Source organism: Crocuta crocuta, unplaced genomic scaffold, assembly GCF_008692635.1.
Source record: "Crocuta crocuta isolate KB4526 unplaced genomic scaffold, BGI_CrCroc_1.0 scaffold190, whole genome shotgun sequence".
Classification (NCBI taxonomy): Eukaryota; Metazoa; Chordata; class Mammalia; order Carnivora; family Hyaenidae; genus Crocuta; species Crocuta crocuta.
This window is the reverse complement of record NW_027527955.1, coordinates 4,217,103-4,234,129: the sequence shown is the minus strand read 5'-3', so window position 1 is coordinate 4,234,129 and position 17,027 is coordinate 4,217,103. Positions and strand designations below refer to the sequence as shown.

Sequence of the window (17,027 nt, the reverse complement as noted above, 5' to 3'; positions counted from 1 at the left end):
TTTTTTTTTTTTTTTTTTTTTTTTTTTTTTGGCTTCTTTTGTAATACTGGAGAAGTTGACTGAGCTTGGAGACCAAAGTCAAAAAAAAAGTTACCGGAAAGAGTATTAGCTTCTTCATGTTCAGGAAGGGGGAAGAACTAGTATTCTTACCCCTCACAACCTGTCCCGTCTGTCTTTTCCAGTAACACCAGGGCAGGGATAAAAGGGGTGGGGAAGGGAAGAAAGGAAGGTGCAGTGGAGGGAAGGGAAAGCCTTTTACTATCCTGATTTCACAAGCGAGGTGGAGAGGAATGTGTGCTCTTAGGACGTTTTATGGTGGCTTCTTGGACTCAAAAGTCTGGGTTCTTAGTTTGGTTTCTTTTATTACGTGCTTTTAAATGAAATTTCTGAGTTCCATAAATTTAAACTGCATCCAGCATGGGAGCTTTTCTCTTCAAGCCTCCTGCAAGGGTGTGTCCACGTGCCGCTGTCTAAAAGCGGGAGTGGGGGCGGGGGAGGCTTCGTCACTCCCCGGTCCCTGTGGCACCTGGCCCACCACGTGTCAGTGTGTGCTTTCTCCATGGCTCTTCTGGCATCAGGTGTAGCTCGTTTGGGTTACTTGCTGAAGCCTGGGCTTTGGCACCAGCTCCTCTACTAAATGGCTGTGTTGCCTTCGAGAAGTCTGTTACCCTCTCCGAGTCTCAGTTGGAAAAACAAAACAAAACAAGAAAGAGGCTCTTTCCAGATAGAAAACCCAATAACTCTCTGCCATCTGAGTGTTTTCATTATGGGTTTCTTCTTGGCCACAGTCTAATTGGGCATTTTAAAGTACGGGAATCATTAGAGAAGTACTAAAAGAAGAAGTGGCCAAATTCATTTAATTCCCTAAGCGTCTGTCCTTGAATGGAATAAGGGGTAGTGGGGCGATTCTTTTCTGGTGCATGCTACCCAGCAAGGCCCCCTTCCATAAGGGCAGCTCAGACAGTGCTCTTTCATAGGACATTCTCTCTTTTGAAGTACATACTTGGGAGAGTACTCAAGGCATAGTAATCCTTCTTCATCCTTTGAACAAATTAAAGTCAGATTCAGGATTTAGCTCATGCTGAGTTGTTGAGATTAAATTATAGGGACTGAGAATCCCTGCCACAGGTTTGAGCTTCTCTCCCTGCTTGCTTATTGTGGAGAACTCCGTTGCGGGGATATAAAGTGCTTTTTGCCCTACTGTCCCTTTGTTAGTAGAATGAGGCTAGAATCCGCTTCCTCAGCCCTCTGTATTCTCCGCATCATTATGACTTTGTCCAAATGAGGCAGAAAATGTCCATCCAGTGTCCAGCAGCTGTGTGGCCAATGGCTTCTATAATTAACATTGCCAGCACTTTGGGAAATTATTATAAGGGGTGATTCTCTTATAGATTCTTCACTGTGTCATTTAAACTACCAATGCAGGCATCTACTTGAGAGGGAAAAATAATCCCATTTGCTTCAGGGAGACAAAGGGTTTATCGTCATCTGAAAACATTTATTAAACACATGTTGTAAGCAGAGCACTGGATAATCCAGAGATGGTTCAGTTTCTAGGCTTTTAAATTCAGGCCATAAATGAACACCCTTCATATGTACCATGTCAGTGCATGGAGGCATTCCCAGCTGCTTCAGCGAGAAGCTTTCATCTCGGTGTGGAGGCAACTGCATCAAATAACCCTTCCCAGTTAAAATGGGCCTAGAATATCCCTAAAAACTGATCCTGTTTCAAATTTGGTTAATGTTCTTCTCAAATGGTTGGCTATACTCCTATGCAGGAAATACTGAAATAAGTGAAAGATGGCAAGTGCTAAAAGAAGGTACTTCAAAGAATAAATTAACTCTTTTTATTGCAAATTGGAAAACAGTAGCTACTTCTATTTTTCCTTCTGTGTTGCCTAGCAACATGGCCAGGAAAATGTGTTGGCTGTGCCCCCCAACAAACATACACACACACACACACACACACACACACACACATTCACACACTCGCACTCACACTGCCTACCTCGATTTAAAAAACCAGGAACATGTTTTTTTTTTCATTTTTAAAGGAGTATTGAGACATTTGACAATTAAGAAAAATCTATTTTATTTGTTAATTATGATGATCTAATCAGCATTTCTCCTTCCTTTACAAATATATTTTTATGTTCCATCTTTTGGTAGTTTACAATAGGCATATACAGTAAGAGTCTGCATCCCAGATATTTTCTTCATAAAAGCACTGGTGACAATGTACCAAAAATCCTCCCTATTTTTCCAAAACACTGTTAGTTAAATTGCTGTCTAAAAGTGGTTAACTGGTCACAGAAGCACATCTAAGAGGATCTTTTCCATCCATGAACTTTTCCCGGTTTTGTTTCTCAATACATCAGGAAGAAATGTGTTGTGTTGTGTAGGTTGAATGAAGCTCCCCATTACACTCCCACATGGCTGACTTGTGTAGATTATCTGATCAGTCAGATGATGTGAGGAGTGGGTGGTACAAAATAGAAAAAGAAGCCAGGATTCTAGACAGTCTGCAGATCTGAGCTGGTTGCCTGGCTACCAACTGAGAGATCTCCTAGCAGGAAGGGGTGGAGGGAGGAAGAACAGAAGTGATTGGTGAGTGGTCGGAGACCGGAAGAGCATTGGGAAGGGAACGGAGGTCAAGCTTGCATTTTTTTCTGTCTTCCAAGAAGAAGATTTTTGAAAAGACAATTTTTATGGGGTTTATGCGATTTACAAATGCAACGCTTGGGTTGCTGCTCTGGGACCAGAATTTGCTGATTGCCATCTGGGGTTCCTAACAAATTATTTTGTGAGGTAAGCACGTTCCTCTTCGACCCAGAATGGGAAGGAAATGTTCAAGGAAGAGTGGCCCAGACACATAGTAGAGGAGTTGGCATTGACGGACCCCAGGGGCCATATATAAAACTCAGCTGGGCACAGAGGGCAAAAGCTCAGAAGCAGATTAAGCCAATAAGGCAAATAAGCACCATTTCTCGTCTGTTTAAATGGGTTCTCAGTTACTATCCTTCCTCTTATCCAAATTTGGTGAGTCTAAAAGGTGTGATGACGTTAGAAATCAAGGACGCTCATTCAGTATTGCTCCATTCCTAAGAGCCACAGGGCACCCAAGAAAGCCAAGTAAACAAATCTATACTGCCCTTCATCTTACAGGACCTGTATCGCCCCCTCTCTTCGGATGATTTGGATTCAGTAGGAGACTCAGTGTAAAAGAGACAATGGAGCAATGTATATGGTTTGTGATTGGGTGAAGGTGTTTCACATTTCCTAAGAAAAAGTCTAACAGCAAAATACACAAAAGGGTTTTGCATACCTTGAAATTATGAACCCAAGTCCTATGAAAGTAAATATACAGGCATTCTATATTCATGATCTTAATCCTTGAAGAAGATTTACATATCTGAGGTTTTTGTGCAAGGCCTGGTTTTGGATGAATTTTCTACATGACCCGATATTGAGTATAAGAACAAGCTAACGCTAAGCAATATGGGGTCATAATTTCTACGTATAGGGTTTTTATTTAATCATAAGTAGACCTATAGATACAATTTCCCTGTGCTTTTGATCAAGCAAACTAAAATGGCACTAGCAGGCATATGTTTTCTTTTATTCTTTTTAAAATTTCGATTGCTGATTTTTTAAAGATGCTTCTACTACAAAGTAATAAAAATACTCAAGTAGATTTTTTTCATCCTGCACAGTAGACGAAGCTACTTATTTTGTGGGTTAATATGTCTGAGGAAAAACACTCTTACCAAGGACACACCTCATGGAGACCCCAACAATAAGCTCTAGAAATGTTCCTAGTTTTTGTTGTCAAGTAAATTTTTTTAAACTTCTCTTTCATTGGAAACAGCATAAATATAGCTTGAACGACATATCAACACGAAGAACTTGTTGGATGTCACTGCTATAAGTGACATAATTCCTCCCTACAACCGTATATATAATTTTTCAAATGTGAAAAAGCTGAAGCCAGAAAGCTTCCTTTCTTTCTTTCTTTCTTTCTTTCTTTTATTTTTTTAACACACAGACCTAAAAAAATGGGTCTGGATTTTTTTTTCTAAGAAGAATCTATTGAAATGCAAAATTCTATAATTTTTCAGATGTGAAAAGGCTGAAGCTAGAAAACTTTTTTTAAACACACAGACCTAAAAAAATTGGGTTTGGATTTTTTTTCTAAGAAGAATCTATATGAAAAGGAAAATTCTCTTAAATGGTGCTGTGTAAATCAGGCCCCCCAAAATCCAAATGTCCGTTCAGATAAATCCTGGATCTCCCTGATGTTTTGGAAATTTTCGTATGCAAAACTCCTTTTGTATTAAACCAAGTAAGTCTGTGATTATAACCCACTGTTTAACATTAACCTACTAATTCTGCCCTTCTGGTCCTCTGTTTTAAAAATCATAGTCAGCTTTGCTTAAACATAAAATAATGATTTTAAAATCTGAATGTTAAAAATCAATTTAATGTGTATGGTCTATTGTATGTAAGCCATACCCTAGTGATCATTTAGTTTTACTAGTTCAAACACTAACAACTTAAGACTTGTGAAGCATGGTTTTGATATTGTACAGGCTTGACATATCTCAGTAGGTGATAAATTAAAAATGTATGATGCCATTTGGCGGCCTTTCCTTGCATTTTTTTTTTCAAATTTTACTTGAAAACCGAGTTTAAAAACAGAATGTTTGATTCAAGATGGAGAGAAATTCAGTTGTCATATACTGTTTTAAATGTTATCAATTTATCTCCTTGATAAATTGCTCAACTATCAAATTTTACCATCTGGTTTATAGTTACATATGTTACCATCTCACTTTCCAAGTGAATAAAATATTTCAACCAAAAGAAGGCAAAAAGGAGTCCAGGCAACCTAACAGCATCTGAAAATGTAGCCTTATAATAATTAGTGCCTCATTATCCTGTCTGTTAGAGAGAAAGACACTTCTCTGGCAGGTTATTCGAACCGCAAACTGAATCATTCCATCTTGAAAGAACAGTTCATAATAATACCTGTTCCAGACTTCAGGTTTTAAAACTGTTTCCAATAGAAATGAACAGAGACTCCTGCTGAGATCAAAAGGCTGCTTTGTTTTAGCTGAAACAGTAAACATCTGTGAAGTTGCCTATGCTGGTGTCTGTTCTAGTTACGTCTTTGTAAAATGCATTACTTAATACAGTTGAGTCCATAAAAGATTAGTATGTATTTGACTGAACTGTCAAAAATGCAAAGAAAGCAGTGGAACAGTTAACTTAAATCTGGCGGGGTCAGATGGTCCAGAACAAAAATAAATTCCAAAAATTTCAACTTCCCTGCACTGTCAATCTTAGGGACAAGTGCTGCTTAGAAAGGTCCAATAAATGCTATTTGTTCTGGATAAGTGGCAGATATTGCCAATTGATACGAAGCCCATGGCTTTGTTTAGACATGGCTAAAAGAAACTATACTTGTACTAATTGCCGATAGATATCATGGCCAGCTTTCCATTCAGGCAGTTCCAAAGGAAATGCTGTTCCACAGCATTTAATCTTTTGAACATATGACTTTTATTAAAGGACTGTTCAGAGGCAATATATATCATTTACTTTTTGAAACTAAAGTCCCTCAGAGATTGAAACAACACACCATTTATAGACTTTGAGATCTCTTTCTATGCAGAGCGTAATTCCATTATACTAAAGGAGAAATTTTTTTAAAAATTCTTAGCGACAAACCAGAAGTTTTCAGTTCACTAGTGGAATCAAACTGATGATTTATAGGCAGTTAAGATTTACTTACACACAGAATTCTTTTTAAAACATTAAGCACTGAACTTTAAAATTATTCTACTGAGCAGGAGAGAGCTCCAGCAAAAGCCATGCATTTTCATCCTTATGGTAAACCTTAAATGTGCTATGAAGACATTGTGCTGTAGTTAAAAGTTTGATACTTCTTCATTTGCACACACTTGTTTTTCTTAGACATCATAGAAAAAAGATAGGATAAGTATTTCCCTGCTTTCAGCATTTTAGAAATGCAAAACAATAATAGATCAAGTGTGAAGTTCAGTGTGAACTCAGAAGACTGGTTATGAAAACCATGTGGTGGTTTATTTCTTCTTTGTCTTGCTTTAATCAGTCAAATGGGGGGAGGGAGGGGGCATCCACAATGTTTCTATACTGTCATAGCCTTTTAAGATGTGTCAGGTCCACTCATCTGTACACATCCCCGTCTTCTTACATTGGCTTATCTAAGTATCAAAAAAATCAAGTAATATCTCCTAGAAACATTTGAACCAACATTTATGTACTATATGTATTCCCTACATTAACCAGCAGGGCTATTAGGTTGCATCCACTACAAATCTATACCTGATTGGGCTTTTTTTTTTTTCCTTTCTCCATTTAAAAGCAAGGAAGTCTAAATGCTAAATTTCTTGATGAAAATAATATTCTTGAAAAATAATCCCATGTATTTGAGCTATTAGACTACTAAATTTTTCCTGTGTGGCCATATATCTATACAGGTGTGTGGGTGTCTATGTAAATTTTCAGGGCTCTGTGTGTATATGGGTGTGCTTATATAAGTGTTTGTGTATGTTTATAGGCCATAAATAGTAAACTATGGTGTTTGTGACACAGCCTTATAAGTTACTGGCTCTGGGGATTTTGCAAAACCTAAATGTCATAAATTGTTAAATGTGACATATTAGTGGGGGCATTTTTAAGTTCAAAAGCAGTATGCTAAACTAGTAAGGCAAAATGGTTCCTAATAGATATGGTGATTTTTTTTAGCAAATAAACAAAAATTGGAATCCAGATACACAACGTGCAATTCAAACGAATCCAATATTGTGTTAATTATTAAATATAAGCACACATTAATGTTTATATCTTGATATTCAATTATTAAAATGAGTGAACACTATCACTGATGTTTTCTCTAATGTGTATGTATTGATGATATACATTGATTGTCGATCAATATTCACTAAGAATGAAACATTGATTTATAGAGTTGTGAGCGGTTGAGTGTTAATATTGAAACATAAATATAAAATAATCCAAACTGTGTTTGATTTGGAGGAAGTTGGTAACAAAGCCAGATAACCTGTAAGGCAATTTTGTGTGTTCTTTCAAAACACTGTTCTAAACTCTTCATATATTTTCAGTAGTAACCTTCTTATACTTGCTATGTGTGTGTATATATCTGTATAAATATATACACACTTGAAAATGTTAATCAAATGGATTTACTATATATGCCTACATTTGCCCATTTATACATATTTGCATTAGTTTTGCTAGCATCTCTAATTGTGCATGTGAGTGAGAACTGTACTTGTCAGAGATAGTCCACAAGAGTGTGGTGTAAAAATTAGAGATATATTGAATTCAATATACCAGTTGCCTGATGCAGTTTGTTATAGTGTCAGCTGAAAAATATTTGTAATTTTGTGCCTGTAACGCATGTGGAAAAGATGGGAAATCTGAGGCCCTAGCTGTAATTTTCAAGAGTGCATGATATATAGTGTCTTTAAAATGTGGTTCATTTTAGTAAGGATGATGGATAAATTCCGAGAGTATCAATGGTGCATGTAATACATGGGTATTTGTATTATATATGGCCACAAAAGGGTTTTGAAGCTAGGATAGTAGGCATCTGAAAGGTCACAGGCAAAGAACTATGAAAGCTAATTTTCCTGTGATGCATGTTTTTTTTTACTTTACATTCATCAACAAGCAAGGAATTGACTTATTTGTCCTAAGGACTTTTTACTTCAAAATACACTATGAATGTTGTAAAATTGGATGAAATTTTTACAAAGAGGTTGACATACTTTCTGCATATGGCTTGAGTGGCTTGGATGTATATTCTCTTAAAAAGAGCATGTGGTGTTAAAATGTTTTAAAAATCCATCAGTTGAGGCCATCAGTAGAGTTTTATAGCGCTGAATGATGAGATGTTTCATTGAACTACCCAGTTTCGAAAAGTTCCATCACCTTGTGTTGTGGTTTCATTGTAAAATGTTATAGCTTGTATTTCACATTGGACCATGTTATTCCCCTCAAAGTTAACTTTGTGACACTTACCACCTTAGAATAACTATGTAATAAACAGGAAAAACCACCTATGTTGTTCAGTGAATTTCTTTCAGAATACTTATAAGTAGACATTGAAATGGAAATGACTTTGAGGGGTAATCTTTACTTCCTAATTATGTTTATGGCATTCTTGTGATGTAATTAGCATCAGCAAAGTGATACTTGAGATACTGCAGAATGGCATTCCATGACATCTAAAGTATAAGATATTGGCAATAGCAAATAGCAAAATGAGACGACTGTCTTACTAAGAATTCAGTTTCAGCTGGTTGTATTAAAATCAGTAATATACTTTTCTCTCAGGGTTGTCTTAAGGGTGAATTTGTCAGACCAGCGGCCAACTGATTGAAAAAGAATTGGCATGCAGTTTTTTAGACATACTAGCTGTCTCTTGGGTTTCAGGGCATTTCCCCCATGGTCACCACATTGTAGGGTGGGGGAAATGATCATGTGGATATATGTACATGGGTGTGTATACAAGTTATTTTAACATCACTGAGTAAATGAATATATCAAATAAGAAAATATATAGTAAATAGTGATGATAATAAAATGCTTGATTACCCAACTTCAGTCTAGAACAAAACTCCATACTTTATTTAATGCATGGTTTGGTGTAAGGGAGAATAGAAAATTCTACTGGCTTAGTCAGAAAAATATTTTACATTCACATTATTATGGAAATCCAAAATTCTAGTTTTAAATCTAATATTTTTAGTAGGTTCTTTTTAGCTTTTAAATTATAGTTTGCTTTAGTTGGTTCTCTTTATTTGTTCCATGATAACCTGAATGTAAGCAGTTCCCAAAGCAATAATGGTACAACTGGAAGAAACATTTACACATTTATAAGTTCCAAATTGTATTTATACTTTCTTAACATAGTATAGCAGGTGCCTGGAAGAATAGTGAGCTCCCTTCATCACAGACTAGGAATCTCATTTGGGAAGTAAATCATGGAGGGAATTATTTTATCAAGAGGTGATAAACTAGATGACTTTCTGGTCCCCTTCTGAACTATGATTTCGTGAAGAATAACTCCTCAAAGGAGACAATGTGACCCCCCACCTCCGCCCCCGACACGACAGTCTCTTCAAGACAAATGGTTCAGATTTTGAATTTGTAGATCTTGGCCTGAGTATAGTGACTGGACTCTAGAGGTAAGAGGGCCATTTGATCAAACAAAATCGCAGCTAAATGCATTTATTTTTGAAATCTTGGCTCATGTGGGTGGCTTCACTCTCATAGATTTAATGCCAGTATTCCCATGGTCATTTTGAGTAAACCAATTTCACGAATTCTTCCGTCTTTTAAAAACTTTGACCAAATCTTTATGATGACATTTTAACATTTTTCAATGTTGATTCTTGTTACGCACATGATTACTTGTGTCATAAACTGTATTGAGGGGAACATGCTATGAAGAATGCAAACAGAGGAATTTGAAAAAAGAGGAATTCCCCTCTGTCTTGTTTCACATAATAACACCTTATTGGTTATGATAGATTGATGTCACCAACTTGTTGTTCTATATGCACTTAGAGAGCAAATGAATGTATGATGTGTCTGTACTCACACAGAATCCTCAGGTTTTAAGCTTTCTATACTGGGTCTGATTTAATTTTTTTTTATTAAAGGAGGTCATCTTTAGAGATTCCATAGACCTCAAGATCATCAAGACAGTAGTTTGAGTTTGGTAAATATTTATGGGTTGTGTTTGTTTCCTTTATAAAGTTGATCTGCTTGATTTTTAAATTCTTTTTCTTACAGTTTTTCAAATCAATATTAACAAAGTAATAATTGTATGCCAAGACAGAATGTGAAGTGGAAGTAATACAGTTATCCAATCAAAGCTAAAATTGTGTGGTGAGATTTTTCTACCTTGAGTAGATCAGTTGGATCAATTGGAAATTTTTGAAAACTTTATTCAGTGTAGACCTCAGGTGAGTGACACCATTAATACAAATGGCAGGGGTAACTAGTACCATTATATTTAAAATGAAATGTTTTTAACTACGTAGTCATCAGATACATCTTGGTAAAATGTGGTTAGAGCTGTTATGTCAGCTTTCTCACTTACTTCAAAAAGTGTGATATGTTCTCCATCTGTTATATGATCCCAAGCTGAAAAGCTCCACTTCGGATGTGTTCTTACTTAAGGCAGTACTTTTATGAAGGTGTGCATGAAAGCATCTGGGTGCCAGCAACCTGCCCACCTGGTTCCCATTAAATCAGCTTGAAGGTGATAACATTTCAAATGTCACAATGTCTCTTAGAGCAGCTAATTGCATTAAATTCTGAAATAACTGTATGTTCTGTACTATACACCCAGATGCCTTAGAACTAGCAAACTGAAGCAAAGAAAAAGTTTTATTATGTATACTATAAAAAGGTTTATCTGTTCAGAAAAGCCAAATAAGTAAACTGATTTCACTTGTAAGCCTGCAAAAATATAAGTGGGCTTTCAGCTTCTATTGGTCACAGATAAAGGCTGATTAATCTCATTGGGTTATTTCTAAAGAGCAAAAATTTACACATTTTCCCTTAAGTATTTTCAAAATTCTCCAATCAGACTTATGGGTGGTAATCAAAATGTTCCAGCACTGTCTAAATTAGTATATTTAGGATTAGTAACTAGCATACACAAAGAGTCATGTTTATTATTGAATCACTCCAACCAGGAGAGAAGACAAAAACATTAGGTGACAAAATCAGAATCCAAAAAATAACAGTCTGCAAGCATATCAGTGTAATAAATATGACACTTAACATAATAAATAGGAAGTCTTACACTTGATCCAAAACACCACCCTGCCAAATACAGACTGGGGAGATCTAACATATCTGTGAGCTCAGTGTTAGGCTAAAAAGTTATGGTGCTATCAACAAGCCAATGTGATCTTAAAGTGCATTAATATTCTGTTCACAAGGAAGAAAGCTCTATCCTCTGATCTATGCTGCTCAGGTACACCTAGAATATTACATTTGTTTGAGCAGTAGCATTATTAACAAGAGATATTGAGAATCAGAGTGCATCCATAAGAGTATAAAGGGGTTATGGAGCCTTGTCACATGATGAACAATAAAAAAAATAATAAACAAAAAAAACTAGGAATATCCAAATTGAAGGGGTTTAGTAACTATTCCCAAATTCTTGAAGCACTGTCGATAAGTGGATTAGACCTGTACTGGATAGCTCCAGAGGTGAGATCTAAGACCAATGAGTGGAAAACATAGAAGAACATCAATTTCAACACAAAGAAGAACTTTCTTTGCCTCATGTGAACAATTAAGGGACTACCTCAAGAAGTAATGTGTTCACTTGCAGAGTGTTTGGACAGAGGCTATTTGACCACATGACTGGGATTTTTATAGTGAGAATTTGGTCTTTGAATGGAAGTAGGATGGAATAGGTAATATTTAAGGCCTACTCCAATCCCTGAAGTTCTTTGAATCCATAAATAATCATTCTCTTGGAAAAGTATGTAATGTTAACTGCCTTCTTTGGGAAAAAGAAGTGATAACCCCATTAAAAATCTACTACTCTCAATCTTTTACTCTGTTTGAGCATAATAAATTAAATAAGAACTTCCCACTTGGAGTTCTACTGGTAATTAAATAATTTTTTTCTCTTAAAATCGTCACCCTCAACTTGAAGTTTGAAATTACCTTGGGTACATTTTCAAACCTGAAGTTGAAAATAAGCAATCTAAATGTAAACTTGTGTTAACTCTACTTTTTTTTTTTTTTTTTAAACCAGAGCCTAAAAACCTTGAGGGTTTTTGGTCCATAAGGCAGAGAAAACACAGCTGGCATTGTGGCAAGCGCTCAGGGCAGCAGACATTTGGCGACACTGTAAAAACTGTAATTAGTTCGTTGATACGGCACTTCAGTGAATCATATCCAGCTAGTTTATAACACATTACAAGTTAAATGATGTTTATCGTATACTTTGGGTCAGAGTTCTTTTTTTTAATGTTTATTATTTTTGAGAAAGAAAGAGAGAGACAGAGCACGAGCAGGGGAGGGGCAGAGAGAGAGAGAGACAGAATCCAAAGCAGGTTCCAGGCTCTGAGCTGTCGGCCCAGATCCTGACATCCTGACGTGGGGCTGGAACTCGGGGACCTTGAAACCATGGCCTGAGCTGAAGTCGGACGCTTAACCGACTGAGCCACCAGGTGCCCCTGGGTCAGAGCTCTGTTTTGAGTAGCTGATATTCTTATTAAAAGAACAAGCTTTTGGAACTGAGTGCATAAATGTGGACATCTTTGCTAGGAAACACTCTACCCCGGTCTATTAATTCGAGTGCTTGATGAAAGAATGTGGCTTTGTATTCTAAAAATTAAAACACCATATGAGAAGACGGCACCTGCCACCCCAAACCGCAATGTGTCTACATTATTAAACACCACTTGTGATGCTGCTGGAAGAAATTCAAGGATCACAAAGCCCAGAAGAGAAGGTCTACATTTTAGACGTCTGCTTACTGCTTTTCTGCTTGGAACAACATTATGTCTACGGCAAAAGCAATGACACAGGGGATAAAAGATCTCACTTTCTAGAAAACACACCCCTTCCTCTCAAATGTGGTAATGTTAATGTTTATTTTCTCCAGACACCAGCATCACAAATCTGCCTTGTTTAAGCCTTGTATTCCAACATTACAAATACAAGGTTTTTACAAACAGACATCGGTAAAAGTCAGCAGAGCATGACTTAGAAGCTCACACATTTACAGTACCTTCGACAGAGTTATGACTATATAGTTAGTATCATCCCAAGAGAGATCTGTTTCAAGGTCACAAGCTGATCCCTCTTTCTAGCCTGATAGAGGATAAATGTGTGCTGCTTGTCACAAAGGGAGGCTGGGTGAAACGGAAAAGACCCCGCTCAAGTCACCAGACTGATTGATGGGGGAATTCTTATGATATAGGAAAATAAATGACACATCACACAAACTATGTGGCATTCAGGGTTATTGTAGAGTCCCCAGAAAACTTCTAGGATGCCCTCTGCATAAGCAGATGCATCCTTTCCGTGAATTTAACTTTTACCCCAAGATCAGCTGCCAGCTTTGATGAACTTGTCCAATGGAGCACATTTATCTTAGCCACACCTGGGAGAACAGGCACTGGACTCAAATGGCCCTGCGGTGATTTAAGTAACATCTTCCCAGTGATGTCAGTCTTTCTGGTGAAAACTACCATCTTTGCTTTTATGCAATGATACTGTTGGGGGTAAAGGACTTACATAAAGCTTTCTCTTCCCTCCTACTTTGTGTACCGTTAAGGCTGGATGGAATGGGGAGGAGGTTGAAGGGAAACAGGTAAGCAGAGGAAAAATAGGTCAGCTTTGCTTCTCGCCACCTCTTCATTATTAATTCAACTACAGATGCTCTTTCCCTTCTCTCTGCTCCACAGACAGCCGGCACCATGAGCCAATGCCGCCCCCTCACCGCCTCCTGCTCCCATCAGGCCAACCAAGTGGATAAACCCAGGGAAACAGAAGGAAGATCTTTTAGGACAAGCTGTGTTCACTGTTTAGAAATAGCATTGAAATGTGCAGATTGTTTTCTCAAGGAATAGATGCAGAGATGCAAAGGTTCATTGTTAAAGTATTGCCCCATAGCTAATCATAGTACTAAATATTTGGTATTGTTTCATCCTCTGTGCTTTGTCATAGAGCTGTTACCCTGTCTGCTCTCATTGGTCTTGAGCCAAAATACACCAAAAATACAAGGGAATCACCAGGCTTAGGCTTTTAGTCCTGTCTTTGCCTCAGACTTATTTTGTAGCAGTTAACATATTGATAACCAGCTTAGTGCTTGTGTCTTTATTGCAAAGTGGAATTAACAAACCCACTCTATAACCTTTCTCCAACGATGTGGTAAGCTCAATATTTTTTTAAGAATATTCCATAAAATAAACTGAAGAGAATTTTTTTTCCTATGGTAAGAATAGAAAACAACATTGGATGAGATCAGAGTGGAGCCATATTTCAGGCCTGTTTGCAGATAGACTGTGGAAAAGTGAGGTGAGATGCTTAAACTCTGACAAACCTGAACAGTAAACTATGGGATGCTGATTTTGAGAAAAAGGAATAAAAAGTCAAGGAACATCCAAATATAGAGAGATTATCTTGACACAGTTAAACCATCCATTATTGGTTAATAGGGCGGGAAAGAGAAGTAATTCAATGGAATAGTCTAAGAACCTCCCTTTTCGAGTGTTCAGAGCAAATCCTCCCTGGTGATGGGTGCAATTATCTCCCGAGATTCTGGGCTGGGCAGAGCAGCTGGAGACTGACACTGACACAGTGATTTTATTCTCTGTTTCTGTTCCCTTCTGCAGAGCTCTCAACATGGAGGCTCCTCTACTTCGCTTGCATCCACCAAAGTCTGCAGCTCAATGGACGAGAACGATGGACCCGGAGAAGGTGGTGAGCTTGGGAACTTGGTGTCTGAGGAGAAGGCTTGCCTTGTACAGGGGGGCAGAGGATGGGCTGGCTAAATTTACTTTAGAAAACTGTAACTTCACGAGCATTACGAAATAGAAGCTTAATTCAGCTCCTGGGGGTCAGAGCAAGGGGATAGGATTGCATATGGTTTCCCCTAGGGATCGTATCTACTCTCTGGGAACAGGAAAAGGGAATTAGCCCATTTGGATATTTCACATCCTCTGAGGGTATAAGTATTCTAAGAAGGCCAGCTCTTGCCTACTTTGAAAATAGAAGGAAGTAATGGCTGCCTTTGTTTTCCTGAATTCTGTTCACTTTCAGTATATTAAAGTATACTTACTCTCTCCATTGCCCGTTAGAGCCCCACAGATGTACTTAAGTGAACTCAATATGTGAAAATATGGCCTTACAAAAAGAATTACTTGACAGCAATTGCAAGAATATTCTTTGTACCTTAAGCTAGTTCATTTTAGAATTTCTCTGTGATGTGGTCAAATGACCTGGATTTCAGAATTGACTGTTTTCACGGACTTGCTGGATTGTTTTGGATAAGCCTCTTCAGCTTTCTGCGCCTTAGTTCCCCTTCTATCAAATTGTATAGTATTATAATATATACTTCTTTCCTCCCTGCGGGTCATTATCAGGCTCAAATCAATTATGAGACAGTGTTTAGAAAAGTTTAAAACTGATGTGATCAAGCCACTGTTAAAGAACCAGTATCCCTTATTTGTTGGAAATGATATTATTTAATTTTCCAGAAGAAGTACCTTTGGTGGGGGTGGGGGGAAGCACTTTGATTATGTCAGATGAGATAAGTGATTTGCACATGAATTGTTTCCTGATTACCGTGAAGTACCAGAGTTGTTTTCTTTTGTTTGGGGTTTTGTTTTTGTTTTTGTTTTTTTGCATTTCCGGAACTATGAAATTCAGCCATCTAGAAGTCCCTTTTGTTCCACTGTGTTGTATTTACCTAATGAAATGAAATGGTCCTTGGCTAAGACTTTGACAAAGCCTTCTTAGCCAAGAAGATACATTTTTATCAATAGGAGGGAAAAAAATCCCAAACCATGTGCTCCAGATGGGTGCCTCAGTGATGCATCCACTGCAAGGAGGGATGAAGTACCTCCTTCCGTTTCCCATCTGGAGTCAGACTTGCCTCTGACAGCCAAGGAAGGTTATTTTTATTATCCATGTAGTAAAAAGCCTTAAGACCGTGTCATCTGAGAGATGTTTTATAAATTCGGGTTCTTTGCAGTGGATTTGAAACTTCTCCAGCCATCTCCTCTGATTCCCATGGAGTCGACAAGAATCCCCAGGCTAAGTCTTTCAGAGGCAAAATAACTGGCTTCTTTGGGTGTGAGATGGTGGGGATTAGGGAGGGGGTATTAATTGACTTCACCTCTCACTGTATTCTAGAAACCTCTGTGATAGCTTCTAGTGGGTAAAGACTAAAATGTATCTGTATAAAGAGGCAAAGAGGCTGCACAAATAAATGCCAAGGGTAAAAATAGCAGCAGCAAATGTCCTACTTTGTACAACCCTTTCCAGAAACTCCATCCACCCTAGAATCCAGAGTGGTGCAGATTGAGCATGATCCCAGAACCAGAATAAGGGTCCTAAAGCAGATGTGTGATGATTGCGAGTTTCCATTTGTTGGTCCCCAGTGATGCAGACTAATAGAGAATACAAAAATCACCAAGAAAGCCTAGGCACTGCCTAAGATTTTACTTTTATTTCAAGAAGAAATGTTTAGTCTCCGTTTATGATTAAAGGTCAGAATAGGAGCACATTTAGAAAGCACACTAGGCTTCCATCACATTTTGTATTCAGTTTGCCTGAGGGAGGGCTAGGATTTATAACTTTAAAGCATGTAAATTTTAGAGCCCAGCAATAAAAGGCTTTTTACACCCCTAAGATGTTAAAGGTTATCCAGTATATTTATGTGACCTAAGTGTGGCTTATTTAGTTTTATGGCCTTAGATATTTAAAGCATTATTAGGCATTTGTAAAATATTTCAAAATGCATTTTAAGGGGGAAAATGTGTTGTGTTAGTGGCACTAACATAATTGAAACTACAAAACTGTTCTGTTCACAGACATAATAAATATTGCAATTTTAACTCAACATCTGCTATGCAGGTTACTGGTGAGAACATTTGTCTAAAATCTGCTCATTGATACTGGAGAGGGGTGGCGCCCAGGGCTTAGTTCCTAAGAAATTTTACGGAGATCTCCACTTCAGGATGTAGTAAAGCTAAGTGTCCAAACAGCAGGCGCGCTTCATGCTTGTACCATGTCAAGCAGCCCGGCGTCCCCTATAAGCTCCATTTTCCTCCTAAGCCTTCCCCAGGAATGCCGTTTCGTGGGTATTCTGTAAACACTATTGATCACATTGGCATGAAACTGGAAGAGCCAGACTTCCTTCTCTGAATCCCCACTGCCCCTCTTCCATCGGTGGGAGCGGACCCCATACG

The 17,027-nt window shown here is 37.8% G+C and overlaps 1 protein-coding gene across 5 annotated transcripts in view; it reads left to right on the top strand.

Moving 5' to 3' along the window:
* Positions 1-17,027, top strand: part of DCLK1 (doublecortin like kinase 1) — a 396,113-nt gene that overhangs the window by 316,098 nt on the left and 62,988 nt on the right. For 2 of the 5 annotated variants that reach the window (XM_077752540.1, XM_077752541.1), the window contains exon 3: positions 14,448-14,532. In XM_077752540.1, the coding sequence (XP_077608666.1) occupies positions 14,448-14,532 (85 nt within the window). Of the gene's footprint in view, positions 1-3,165; positions 4,023-14,447; positions 14,536-17,027 lie in introns of those variants that run through there. The other 3 variants (XM_077752542.1, XM_077752543.1, XM_077752539.1) reach the window with 2 other exon arrangements.